The sequence below is a fragment of the Salvelinus alpinus genome, chromosome 5, assembly GCF_045679555.1.
Source record: "Salvelinus alpinus chromosome 5, SLU_Salpinus.1, whole genome shotgun sequence".
In the NCBI taxonomy this organism is placed as follows: Eukaryota; Metazoa; Chordata; class Actinopteri; order Salmoniformes; family Salmonidae; genus Salvelinus; species Salvelinus alpinus.
This window is the reverse complement of record NC_092090.1, coordinates 76,095,463-76,108,757: the sequence shown is the minus strand read 5'-3', so window position 1 is coordinate 76,108,757 and position 13,295 is coordinate 76,095,463. Positions and strand designations below refer to the sequence as shown.

The following is a 13,295-nucleotide window of genomic DNA, read 5'->3' as shown; positions in this document are numbered from 1 at the left end:
TCAAAGGTCTTATTTCTGATTTTGGTGTCTGTATACTGTCAAGTTGCAAGAGAGAGAGCTGTGCGTGTCCGCGGCAGAGTGTGAAGATCCCAGAGCCTCCTCACCCTTCCATTCCCTCCCAGCTACTGCCCTTGTTGCTCCTCTCCCCTCCCCCTGCCTGGCTGCCTCCCTGGCCATATTTTTAAGGCTTCTGTGAGATAGTAAATAATTCAGTCAGCGGCGCTGCGTACAGGTCCTAACGCGGGGAATTGCAGCCTCACTCCCACAGTCTGCGCTCTGACCGCAGCTCTAGGGAGAACACACACACATCCAGGGAAGTTGCAGAGCACACACACACACAGTGAATATGCCCTCTCTCTGGCTCTGCTCTCTCACTCTGCTTCTCTCTCTTTTGATCTGCCTCTCCAAATCTTCAGTCATTTGATATCTCAACATCAACACTACTACTGCTGCTGCTGTAACCAGAGAAAACACAACTTCTTGAGGCTCAGCAGTCTTAGTCCCTGTCCATCTGTCCATCCAAAAAGGAAATATGCTGGATGCCGGATCGAGAAGGGTCCCGGGATGGCTGAGGCTGTTGGCCGGCCTAAGTCTGCTTCTCTGCCTGGTGGGGGAGACAGGGGCCAAGAGGGTCCCCAAAATCCCCCGCTGTCCTGTCACCTGCTCCTGCACCAAAGACAGTGCCTTCTGTGTGGATACCAAGGCTATCCCCAAGAGCTTTCCCCCTGGGATCATCTCTCTGTGAGTACAACATTGATCACTCTGTCTGTTCCTGTATACTCTCTCTGCTTTTTGGTCTATTCCTTACATTTCATTCCAAAATGATAAAACCAGCTGTTGATAATGTACATAAAGACTTACTAGATGGAAGATCTGTGATGTCATGCATGGTTTTTACAGATTACTTAATAATTCATGGACTAGCCTGTTGACCTTACATTAGGCTACACTTTTACAACAAGGTCATTTGGGCTTTTACAATATATTCTACTGTGTCTGGTTTCCAAAAGCTTATACTGTATAAAATCACTGATCCTTTTTTTGTAACTTCTTCAGTTATACCACGGTTATCTTTTCCAAACAACAGTGAACCGTGTCTCTGAAAATGCCATTATCAAGAGAGCAAGATGGTGTTTGTGCTCCTCAAGAACGTGTGTCTGATTATAAAGAGACTTAAGAGAAAGAAAGGAGCAGGTTCACCATGGCCTGTGTGTTTTGATGGACAGGGCTAGGTCAGCCACGACATGCTAATGAAATATGACAAATGGGCACTTTGTGTCCCTGTGCCTCAGTCTCTCCTCATCCTTGGACAGAAGTCAGGGGGGGGCTGGCAGAAATTAGACATTGATTGGAGTAGAGCAATGGGACGTGCCTTAACCCTCCTGGGAGAGACACTTACAACAGATTCACATCTCACAGCAAAAGACATGCATGTCCTCCAAGGGATAGTAACCTTACAAAGGTTAGATAAATAGTGCGCAGTAATTGGAATGACATTAATGTAATAGATTCTGTAGCATAGGACTCAGTATGGTTACATTTTAGTTATATGTTTACCTTGATTTTAGTTGATATTGACTCAATGTATTATCTTTCTGAAATTGAACATAATGTTCTTGTATTTTAAGAGCTTGGGGAATTGAAGAGCACAAGCACTACAAGGTGGAGGTAGCCTCATTTTAAAGTGATGAATACATGAACCTGTGAATAAAGAAACTGTGTGTCCTAGTTTCAAAAGATTTCGCCCTCCTTGAAATTCAAATGGTAATACAGATTGAGCCGCATGAGCTCTTGGTAAAACATGCCGTTCTGCATGTTTAGTTCTGTCAATAGATTGACTGTGCCTGGGGACTAGGGAGAACATTCCCTTGCAGTCTCTGTCCACTCATATTGATTAGGTGGGATGCAGCACCAACATCCATCAGGCCCTAACAATTCTTATTTCTCCCCTTAAAATGTACAAAAACTAAAAGTCTGTGGCCAGAATTTTTTAACCAAAAGCTATGCTCATAAACATGTTATTCTCATGAATACATCAGACTTCACAAAAACATATGTGGCTGACTGGCAACATATACACATTTAGCGTGGAACAACAAGCCCTTGTGCACAATGGGGGTTGGATTTTATATGATAAGCATGATGACATTGACTTAATGTTAGTTGATAGAGCCTGGATGATAAGTTGATTGTCTGTACTTCTCAGGACAATGGTGAATGCAGCCTTCACTACAATCCCAGAGGGAGCCTTCTCCCACCTGCACCTGCTGCAGTTCCTGTGAGTATTCATGCATGTCCCATCATTCTATCCTCACCCTTCCTGTCTGAGGTAGAGGAATTAGAGCAGTCTCAATTTAACTTCTGTGGCTTGGGTCAATGAAAATGCTAAACATGTTCTCTCCAAAACACATCTTCTGTACAACAACAAATTCAGCTCGACCAATCTCGCTGGTTGTTTGAGACAAATCAGGACAATAGATGTTGGAGGACTAAACATATACAGTGCATTCAGAAAGTATTCATATCCCACCGTTTGTTATGTTACAGTCCGTATTCAAAATTTAATAAATCAAGAAAAATCTCACCCATCGACACACAATACCACACAATGACAAAGTCAAAACATGTTTGTAGAAATTGTAGCATATTTATTGAAAATTATATAGAAATATCTCATTTACATAAGTTGTCACACCCCTGAGTCAATATTTTGTAGAAGCACCTTAGGTGGCGAATACAGCTGTGCGTCTTTTTTTGGTAAGTCTCAGAGCTTTGCACACCTGGATTGTAAAATATATTAAGTTATTATTATTTTTAAAATTGTTCAAGATCTGTCAAGTTGCTAGAAAGCCATTTTCAAGTCTTGCCATATATTTTCAATCCAATTTAAGTCAAAACTGTAATTAGGCCACTGGAACATTCAATGTCATCTTGGTAAGCAACTCCAGTGTAGATTTGGCCTTGTGCTTTAGGTTATTGTCCTGCTGAAAGGGGAATTCATCTCCCAGTGTCTGTTGGAAAGCAGACTGAATCACGATTTTCTCTAGAATTTTGTCTGTGCTTATAGCTGTTCCATTTATTTTCATCCTATTTCCATTTTATTCAACCTTAATCCTTGGCAATGACAAGCATACCCAAAACATGATGCAGCCACCACCATGCTTGAAAATATGAAGAGTGTTTCATAGTGTATGTATGTATTCAAGGCAAAAAAAGTGTATTTCTTTGCAACATTTTTCGCAGTATTATTTAAGTGCCTTGTTGCAAACAGGATGCATGTTTTAGAATATTTTTATTCTTTACAGGCTTCCTTCTTTCACTCTGTGGAGTAACTACAATGTTGTTGATCTATCCTCAGTTTTCTTATATCACAACCATTAAACTGACAATTGGCCTTATGGTGAAATCCCTGAGCAGTTTCCTTCCTCTCCGGAAACTGAGTTAGGAAGGATGCCTTTATCAGTGGAGGCTGCTGAAGGGAGGATGGCACACTAATGTCTGGAATGGAGCGAATGGAATGGCATCAAACATATAAACCACATGTTTGTTTTTGATACCATTCCACCCATCCTGCTCCGACCATTACCAGGAGCCCGTCCTCCCCAATTAAGGTGCCACCAATCTCCTGTGTTCTGTATCTTTGTAGTGACTGTATGTCCATCCAAAGCCAAATTAATAACTTCGCCGTGCTCAAATGGATGTTCAGTGTCTGCTTTTTAATTTTTTTACACATCTACCAATCGGTACCCTTCTTTGCAAGCCATTGAAAAACCTCCCTGGTCTTTGTGGTTGAATCTGTGCTTGAAATGTACTACTCGATTGAGGGACCTTACAGATAATTGTATGTGTGGGGTACAGAGATGGGGTAGACATTAAAAAATCATGTTTACCACTTATTAAACACGGAATGAGTCCATTCAACTTACTATGCGATTTGTAAAACACATGTTTACTCCTGAACTTATTTAGGCTTGCCATAATAAAGGGTTTGAATACTTATCAACTCAAGACATTTCAGCTTTACATTTTCTATTAATAATTTTTTATTAATCTACAAACAAAATTCCACTTTGAAATTATGGGTTATTGTGTGTAGATCAGGGACACAAAATATACATTGAATCAATGTTTTATTGAGGTTGTAACACAAAATATGGAAAAAGTTAAGGGGTGTGAATACTTTCTGAAGGCACTGAAATTAGATAAGTACAAGTTGTGAAGTAACATTTGTTCGACAATACAATCACTATAAATCTCTTGAAATAAACTGTTATTGAAAACAGTGGTGACATGGCATTAGTGAGTAAAGTGGCACTAATTGTGTCCATTTGCAATCAAGTGTAAATAAATACACATTTAAAGTACCGGTATTGAGTAACATGTCTTCTAACCTCTCCAGCAGTATTTTTCTGGACATTAAATGGAAAGTGAAACATTTAATACCAGTGTTTTGAAAACCTCTCCCTTTCTGCAGTCTTCTGAACTCCAATACCTTCACTGTGGTGGCTGATGATGCCTTTGCAGGTCTGTCACACCTGCAATACCTGTAAGTGTCCCACTTTGTGCCTTCAGTCACACACATACACACACACACACACATATACAGTTGAAGTCGGAAGTTTACATACACTTAGGTTGGAGTCATTAAAATTCATTTTTCAACCACTCCACAAATTTCTTGTTAACAAACTACAGTTTTGGCAAGTCGGTTAGGACATCTACTTCATGTATGACACAAGTAATTGTTCCAACAATTGTTTACAGACAGAATATTTCACTTATAATTCACTGTATCACAATTCCAGTGGGTCAGAAGTTTACATACATTAAGTTGACTGTGCCTTTAAAAAGCTTGGAAAATTCCAGAAAATGATGTCATGGCTTGAGAAGCTTCTGATAGGCTAACTGACATAATTTGAGTCAAATTGGAGGTGTACCTGTATATGGATTTCAAGGCCTACCTTTAAACTCAGTGCCTCTTTGCTTGACATCATGGGAAAATCAAAAGAAATCAGCCAAGACCTAAAAATAAATTGTATACCTCCACAAGTCTGGTTCATCCTTGGGAGCAATTTCCAAACGCCTGAAGGTACCACGTTCATCTGTACAAACAATAGTACGCAAGTATAAACACCATGGGACCACGCAGCCGTCATACCGCTCAGGAAGGAGCTTCTGTCTCCTAGAGATGAATGTACCTTGGTGCGAAAAGTGCAAATCAATCCCAGAACAACAGCAAAGGACCTTGTGAAGATGCTGGAGGAAACAGGAACAAAATTATCTATATCCACAGTAAAACGAGTCCTATATCTACATACCCTGAAAGGCCGCTCAGCAAGGAAGAAGCCACTGCTCCAAAATCGCCATAAAAAAGCCAGACTACGGTTTGCAACTGCTCATGGGGACAAAGATCGTACTTTTTGGAGAAATGTCCTCTGGTCTGATGAAACAAAAATAGAACTGCTTGGCCATAATGACCATCGTTATGTTTGGAGGAAAAAGGGGGAGGCTTGCAAGCCGAAGAGCACCATCCCAACCGTGAAGCACGGGCTTTTCACATTCTTAAAATAGTGGTGATCCTAACTGACCTAAGACAGGGAATTTTTACTAGGATTAAATGTCAGGAATTGTGAAAAACTGAGTTTAAATGTATTTGGCTAAGGTGTATGTAAACTTCCGACTTCAACTGTATTTGCTCAACAAACATTCTATCTGAAAGGATGAGGAAGTGGTGCTACAATGAAAGATGACTATGGTATCCAGTCCTCAGCCAAACAAGCTCAAGTAACATTGAATATTGAACCTCCTCCTACCAGAGACTAGTTGTCCTGCCTTTGTGGGGCCTGATAAAGCTGAGCATGCCTTTTTGTTAATTGACAGGAAGTTGGCCACCAGGAAATATGAAGTTGCTGATGCCATCGCATTTGCTGCTTTCCATGTAAGCAATGCATTAGGCTCCATAAAGTGATTGTGTGGCTCTGGCTGCAGCCCAGCCCCAGAGCTCTGCAGCACCCAGCCAGCTCTACCCGAGGTGGCTCCTCACTGTGAATGCTAATGAACTCATATTTTCATATCCAGTGCTGCTCCAAATGGGAGACTGACTGCAGGCTGGCTGAGCTCACACTGTGTAGCCCTGGGATGCCTCACACATCCAGAATGAAGACAGAGAATGCACCTGTAACCAATTGTCACTTGTGGTCATCTTTCATCATTCCATCAACTAAAAGTATAGATTTATCATCCTAAAATAAGGAGATGTTGGTGATATGATGAGAAATTCTCATGTGTGCATTGTTTTGTAGAGATTAATTGTGGTTGCCATTTGTGTAGTACAGGTAGTTCACAGAGCTATGTTCGCATGAGTAACTTAAGCCACATTTGTCTAATAGACAACTTGTTTGATAGTTGGCAACATTTGCACAGTAACATTATTTTAGTTTCTAAGTGGCTCAGTTCAAAGTCCAAACAGCTGAACTTTGATACAGGGCTCAGACTATATTTATTCCTGAACCCATGTAAGGGCACCCTACTAACTATCTGATGACAGGGCAGTTTTGCCTATAAGTCAATTCTCGATTTTAAGTATACCCAAGAGACGTACACCTGCTACGTTACCTTCATTAGAAAAACGTGAGCGGATGATTAATGGTTGTTTTGGACGCTTTGCACCATAGCCAGTAAAAGATTCCCTCCCCCTCTTTTCTTTACAACTTGGCTTATCCTCAAGGTTAGTCCCGCTCTTACTGCAGACAGTCCAGCCAGCAGCCAGGTCCGTTCCCATTATAGCTGCTTAAGATTCAGGAAGCATTCCCTGGCAGCTAAATGAAATCTCTCAAAGTTTGCAGGACATGTTCCCCTTAGTAACAGGCTTTTGAAGTAAATAAATAAGGGAAAGATGGAGACACAATCAGGTTCAATAAGACAAATATCACACTCTGAATATGGAAAACAAGGCTGTGTACTGTCCACGAGTGACATGGCAATGTATTAAAATGGTCTTGATTGAATTACAGTACCAGTCAAGGGGGTTTCTTTATTTTTACTATTTTTTACATTGTAGAATAATAGTGAAGACAGCAAAACTATGAAAAAACACATATGGAATTATGTAGTAACCAAAAAAGTGTTAAACAAATCAAAATATATTTTAGATGTTAGATTCTTCAAAGTAGCCAACCTTTGTCTTGATGACAGCTTTGCACACTCTTGGCCTTCTCTCAACCAGCTTCACCTGGAATGCCTATCCAACAGTCTTGAAGGAGTTCCCACATATGGGGAACACTTGTTGGCTGCTTTCCCTTCACTCTGTAGTCCAACTCATCCCAAACCATCTCAACTGGGTTGAGGTCGGGTGATTGTGGAAGCCAGGTCATCTGATGCAGCACTCCAATAATCTCCTTCTTGGTCAAACAGCCCTTACACAGCCTGGAGGTGTGTTGGGTTATTGTCCTGTTGAAAAACAAATGATAGTCCCACTAAGCGCAAACCAGATGGGATGGAGTATCGCTGAAGAATTCTGTGGTAGCCATGCTGGTTAAGTGTGCCTTGAAATCTAAATAAACCACTGACAGTGTCACCAGAAAAGCACACCCACACCATCACACATCCTCCTCCATGCTTCACGGTGGGAACCACACATACGGAGATCATCCGCTCACCTACTCTGCGTCTCACAAAGACACGGCGGTTGGAACCAAAAATCTCAAATTTGGATTTCATCAGACCAAAATGACAGATTTCCACCGGTCTAATGTCCATTGCTCGTGTTTCTTGGCCAAAGCAAGTCTCTTCTTATTATTGGTGTCCTTTTTAGTAATGGTTTCTGTGCAGTGACCATGAAGGCCTGATTCACACAGTCTCCTCTGAACAGTTGATGTTGAGTTGTCTCTTACTTGAACTCTGTGAAGCATTTATTTGGGCTGTAATTTCTGAGGCTGGTAACTCTAATGAACTTATCCTCTGCAGCAGAGGTAACTCTGGTTCTTCCTTTCCTGTGGCGGTCCTCATGAGAGCCAGTTTCATCATAGCGCTTGATGGATTTTGTGACTGCACTTGAAGAACTTTCAAAGATCTTGACATTTTACAGATTGACTCACTGTCATGTCTTAAAGTAATGATGGACTGTCGTTTCTCTTTGCTTATTTGAGCTGTTCTTGTCATAATATGGACTTGGTCTTTTACCAAATAGGGCTATCTTCTGTATACCAGCCCTACCTTGTCACAACACAACTGATTGGCTCAAACGCATTAAGAAGAAAATAAATTCCACAAATTAACTTTTAGAGCTGAACAACGTAGAAATCTATCGTTCTGCCCCTGAACAAGGCAGTTAATCCCCGGTAGGCCGTCATTGTCAATAAGAATTTGTTCTTAACTGAGTTGCTTAGTTTAAAAAATAAAATAATAGATTTTATTTTAGCTGGTTGAGAGAATGCCAAGAGTGTGCAAAACTGTCATCAAGGCAAAGGGTGGCTATATTTTGATTTGTTTAACACTTTTTTGGTTACTACATGATTCCATGTGTGTTATTTCATGGTTTTGATGGCTTCACTATTATTCTACAATGTAGAAAATAGTAAAAATAAAGAAACCCTGGAATGAGTCGGTGTGTCCAAACTTTTGACTGGTACTGTATATTGTTTTCTATTATAAGGATCTTGATTATCATGATTGCTTTCTTCAGAAGTCTACTATCTACAGTATATTGAGTGATCCTGTCTCTCTGTATGCCCATCAGATTTATAGAGAACAATGATGTCCAAGCCCTGTCAAAGCATACCTTCAGAGGGCTTAAATCCTTGACTCACCTGTGAGTATATCTTCTGACTTTTTCTCTGTAAATATCAATGGAAGAATACTAGTTACGCATTGCATGGACATGTTATGATGATTTTTTTTTCTTCTTCTTCTAATTCTTATCTCTGTCTTTTGTAGTTCTCTGTCAAATAATAACCTGCAGTTCCTTCCACGAGAACTCTTCAAATATCTTGATATTTTGACAGACTTGTAAGTACACTACTTTTTGAAAGGGAACATGTTAGCCTTATCATAGGTTTCATCTTGTGATATGTTTTCGAAATGAGTAACTAAGTTATTACCATGTTATTACAACTTTATTCAGTGCTGTAATTGAAAATGCGCTACCAAGATTCCTTACTACAGACAGTTTTGTAAGAACTGTCATTCTATTGTTCTATGTGTTACCCAGAGACCTGCGGGGTAACTCATTCCGCTGTGACTGTAAAATCAAGTGGCTGGTGGACTGGATGGAGAAGACCAACACCTCTGTCCCTGCCATCTACTGTGCCAGCCCATTTGAGTTCCAAGGCCGCAGAATCCATGATCTCACCCCACGAGACTTCAACTGTATCAGCGCAGGTTTGCACCCAATCATCTTGAAATTAATTTCACAGGACAGCAAGGCACTTCATTGATAGATTGATAATCCTCATCTCTTTCTTACCCTGTAGACTTTGCAGTTTATGAGACTTTTCCCTTCCAGTCTGTGTCAGTGGAGACCTATGAATTCAACAACAATCAGTTTGTGGCCTTCGCCCAGCCTGATACTGGGTTCTGTACACTGTTTGTATGGGATCATGTGGAAATGGTCTTCCGGAGGTACCATAATATAACAGGTAAGTTTCTTCTTTGACTTAAGCCTTTTTTAATATAACAAATCATGCCACAAGACAACCAATGCATTCAACTTATCACTTAATTATAGACCAAGGGATTTTACATTGTATCTTTAAGTACAGAGGAGACTGAAGTCAGCTAAACCTGCTGCTTTCTGCTTCTTTGTTTCTCCTAGCTAGCTCCGCTGTCTACTGCAAGCCTGTGGTCATAAACAACACTCTTTACATGGTTGTGGCTCAACTTTTTGGAGGATCCCACATCTACAAGTGAGACTTATTCCAATTCTTTATCAAAGGCAAAATGTCATTGATTTGTTAATTTTCTTAGCCATTGGCGCTTTTCCATGAAGACTTACCCACACACCAGCGGACCACCAGTGTTTTATGTTAATGTAAGCTCTGGTGTAATTGTGTTTCCATCAGAGTATGACACTTAAGAATTCCCACTGGGCACAGACGTCAATTCAACGTTGCTTCAATGTAATTTCATTGGAATTACGTGAAAACATAGTTGTATTCAACCAGTGGCGAGCACAATCAACAACTTATGCATAATTCAAGACTGTTGATTTGTGAGGTGTTAAAGGTCACAGTTATCAAGTGTTATGTAAATGGGGGCTGAAAAGTACCAGCCGCCTGGCTTGGCCCCAAGTTAGAGCAGGTCTGCCGGAGCCATGGCTCAGTGAGACACGGGTGCCAGCCTTTGTAGATAGAAACAGAAAAGTCTGAACCTTTTGGGTAAAAAACTGGGGTAAATCTTTATTGAAAATGTGCCAGAATTGTGTTACGATTAGATGTCTGTGATGATGATTTCGGGATGGCTGACCTGGTTGACACCTTTTCAGGTGGGAAGAGGACCCACAGCGATTTGTGAAGATCCAGGACATTGACACCACACGTGTGAGGAAACCCAACTTTGTTGAGACCTTCCAGCTGGATGATGAGTGGTACTTTGCCGTGGCAGACAGTTCCAAGGCAGGCTCTACGAGCATATACCGCTGGAACAGCAACGGTTTCTACTCCTACCAATCCCTTCATCCCTGGCATCGTGACACCCATGTGGAGTTCCTAGATGTGGAAGGGAAGCAGCGTCTCATTCTCTCCAGTGCCTCCCAGCCCCCAGTGGTTTACCAGTGGAACCGCAGCCTGCGGCAGTTTGCCTTTCATTCCCAAATCACTGAGACTTTCGACGTGCAGATGGTGAAGCATTTCTGGGTGCGCAACGTTCTCTACCTTTGCCTTACACGCTTCATTGGTGACTCCAAGATTCTCCGATGGGAAGGGCAGCGCTATGTTGAGATTCAGACCCTGCCCTCACGTGGCTCCATGGCTGTGTATCCATTCACTGTGGGTCCCCGTCAGTATCTTCTCCTAGGGAGTGATTTCTCCTTCTCTCGAGTTTACCTGTGGGATGACCTCACCCAGCACTTCCAGCCCTTCCAGGAGCTCAACATGAGAGCACCCCGGGCCTTCAGCTTGGTATCAGTGGACAACAAAGACATGCTGCTGGCAGCCAGCTTTAAAGGCAACACCCTAGCCTACCAGCACCTAATAGTGGATCTCAGTGCCAAATAGACCAATCCAGCCGAATCTACAGTATGAGACCATTCATTAATCTGTGCTGTTCTTGTGGAGAAGCCATCTAAGCCATGCAACTAAATGCCTGTTAAATTGGCAAAACAAAATGTAATAGTACTAATGAACAGGAAATGCATGATATCTTCTGATGTGTCTGATTGAATGAATTAAAACCGGATGTGTAATGACAGAACATATCACCATAAGTAATACATAGTACATCACTACTTACATGACCTACCATTCATTTATGCTCTGTGGGAAATATAATTGGAGGTTCCATTGCAGATATAGTACAAATATAAGTAACATCAGATTATGTGAAAAGCATGTGCATCTACTGAACCTTTCTATTGGATGTTATAAAATCCTTTAATTAATGAATATCAATAAAGGAAAATAACTGTTCACATCAAATAGTTGGACATTCTATGAAATGATAGTTAAGATATTTTGTTCAAAGCAATACTGTAATCTGCATGCCTCAGATGTTCTCTTTACAGTAGATCATCTTTTATAAAATTATTCTGTATACATTTTATATTGCATCAAGGTTTGCATCAAGGTAATAATAGCAATACGTGTTAATAGGTTTTGCTCTATGTTGATCCTGAATGATACCAATATATTTTTGTTTAATTACAATGCATGTGCACATGTACAGATTTCCCTAAATAAATGTTTGGTTAACTGAATAGGACTGGAAGGTTGTCAAGCTCCTGTCATCACCGTGTGTGTGTGTGTGTATATATATATATACACACATACTTACATACAGTCACAAGTTTGGACACACCTACTTATTCCATGGTTTTTCTTTATTTTTACTATTTTCTACATTGTAGAATAATAGTGAAGACATCACAACTATGAAATTGCACATATGGAATCATGTAATAACCAAAAAATTGTTCAACAAATCAAAATATATTTGAGATTCTTCAAAGTAGCCACCCTTTGTCTTGATGACAGCACACTCTTGGCATTCAACTGTATATATTTTTAAAATATCTACAAGTCTGTTTTTGCTTTGTCATTATGGAGTATTGTGTGTAGATTGATGGGGGGGGGGGGGGGGCACAATTGAATCCATTTGAGTAAGGCTGGAACGTAACAATGTGGAAAAAGTCAAGGGGTCTGAATACTTTCCGAATGCACTGTACAATACTGTTTGTTGCCTTACATTTGTTTTGGACTTGGGGACTGTGATGAGACCCCTTGTGGCATGTCTAGTGGGGTATGTCTGTCAGAACTGTATGATATTTTCAACAAAGTAACATTTCTCATACAAACAAGAAGTGATGCAGTCAATCTTTCCTCTACCTTGAGCCAAGAGAAATGAATGCATCCTGTTGATATTAGTCCTCTGTGTGAATGCTGCTCATATTTATATAACCAGGCAATACTCAAGATGTGATAAAACCAGAGCCTGCAGTACTTGTTTGGTTGAATGTGTTGTTAAAAAAGCAGAGCACATCTTTATCATAGTCATACTTCTCCCCATCTTTACAACAACATAATCAATATGCTTTGACCATAACAGTTTACCTTCTAAGGTAAAACCAATAAGTTTAGTCTCCACTACTTGCTCAACAGCCACATTACTCATTATCAGATTCAGCTGAGGTCTAGTAGTTATCGAATTATTTGTACCAAATACAATGCTTGTGGTGTTGGTGCATGCTTATTGATAACTGGAAGAATGCATCAAGTGCAGCGTCTGGATGCTGCTCATTACAGGTCATTGTAAAAAATAATTTGTTCCCAATTGACTTACCTGTATAAATAAAGGTGAAATAAAAAAAGAAAAAAAAAATATCTTCATAAGAATCACTACAGAACTTTTTGTATGATCTCTTATTGGCCTACACTATTTTAAGCCCAGCCTTTGGAACCCTGACTTTTCTGGATATAGCTACTATATTATGGTCACTACATCCAATTGGTGTGGACATCGCTTTAGAACAAAGTTCCCCAGCATTAGTCACATTTTTGTCAAAAATAAAATAACTTGTTTCAACATTATTCTTCGAATAGCCTATACCGGTATATACACATTGTTAGTAGGATATTATGAGTGTT

General features: G+C 40.4%; 1 protein-coding gene across 1 annotated transcript; it reads left to right on the top strand.

The window, feature by feature from the left end:
• Window positions 1–220: 220 nt before the first annotated feature.
• Window positions 221–13,054, top strand: LOC139576819 (leucine-rich repeat LGI family member 3-like). Its single transcript, XM_071403325.1, has 9 exons — window positions 221–741; window positions 2,207–2,278; window positions 4,475–4,546; window positions 8,738–8,809; window positions 8,935–9,006; window positions 9,209–9,378; window positions 9,471–9,635; window positions 9,812–9,902; window positions 10,481–13,054. The coding sequence occupies exons 1-9, from the start codon at window positions 533–535 to the stop codon at window positions 11,208–11,210; spliced, it is 1,653 nt and encodes a 550-aa protein (XP_071259426.1). The 5' UTR covers window positions 221–532; the 3' UTR covers window positions 11,211–13,054.
• Window positions 13,055–13,295: the final 241 nt, after the last annotated feature.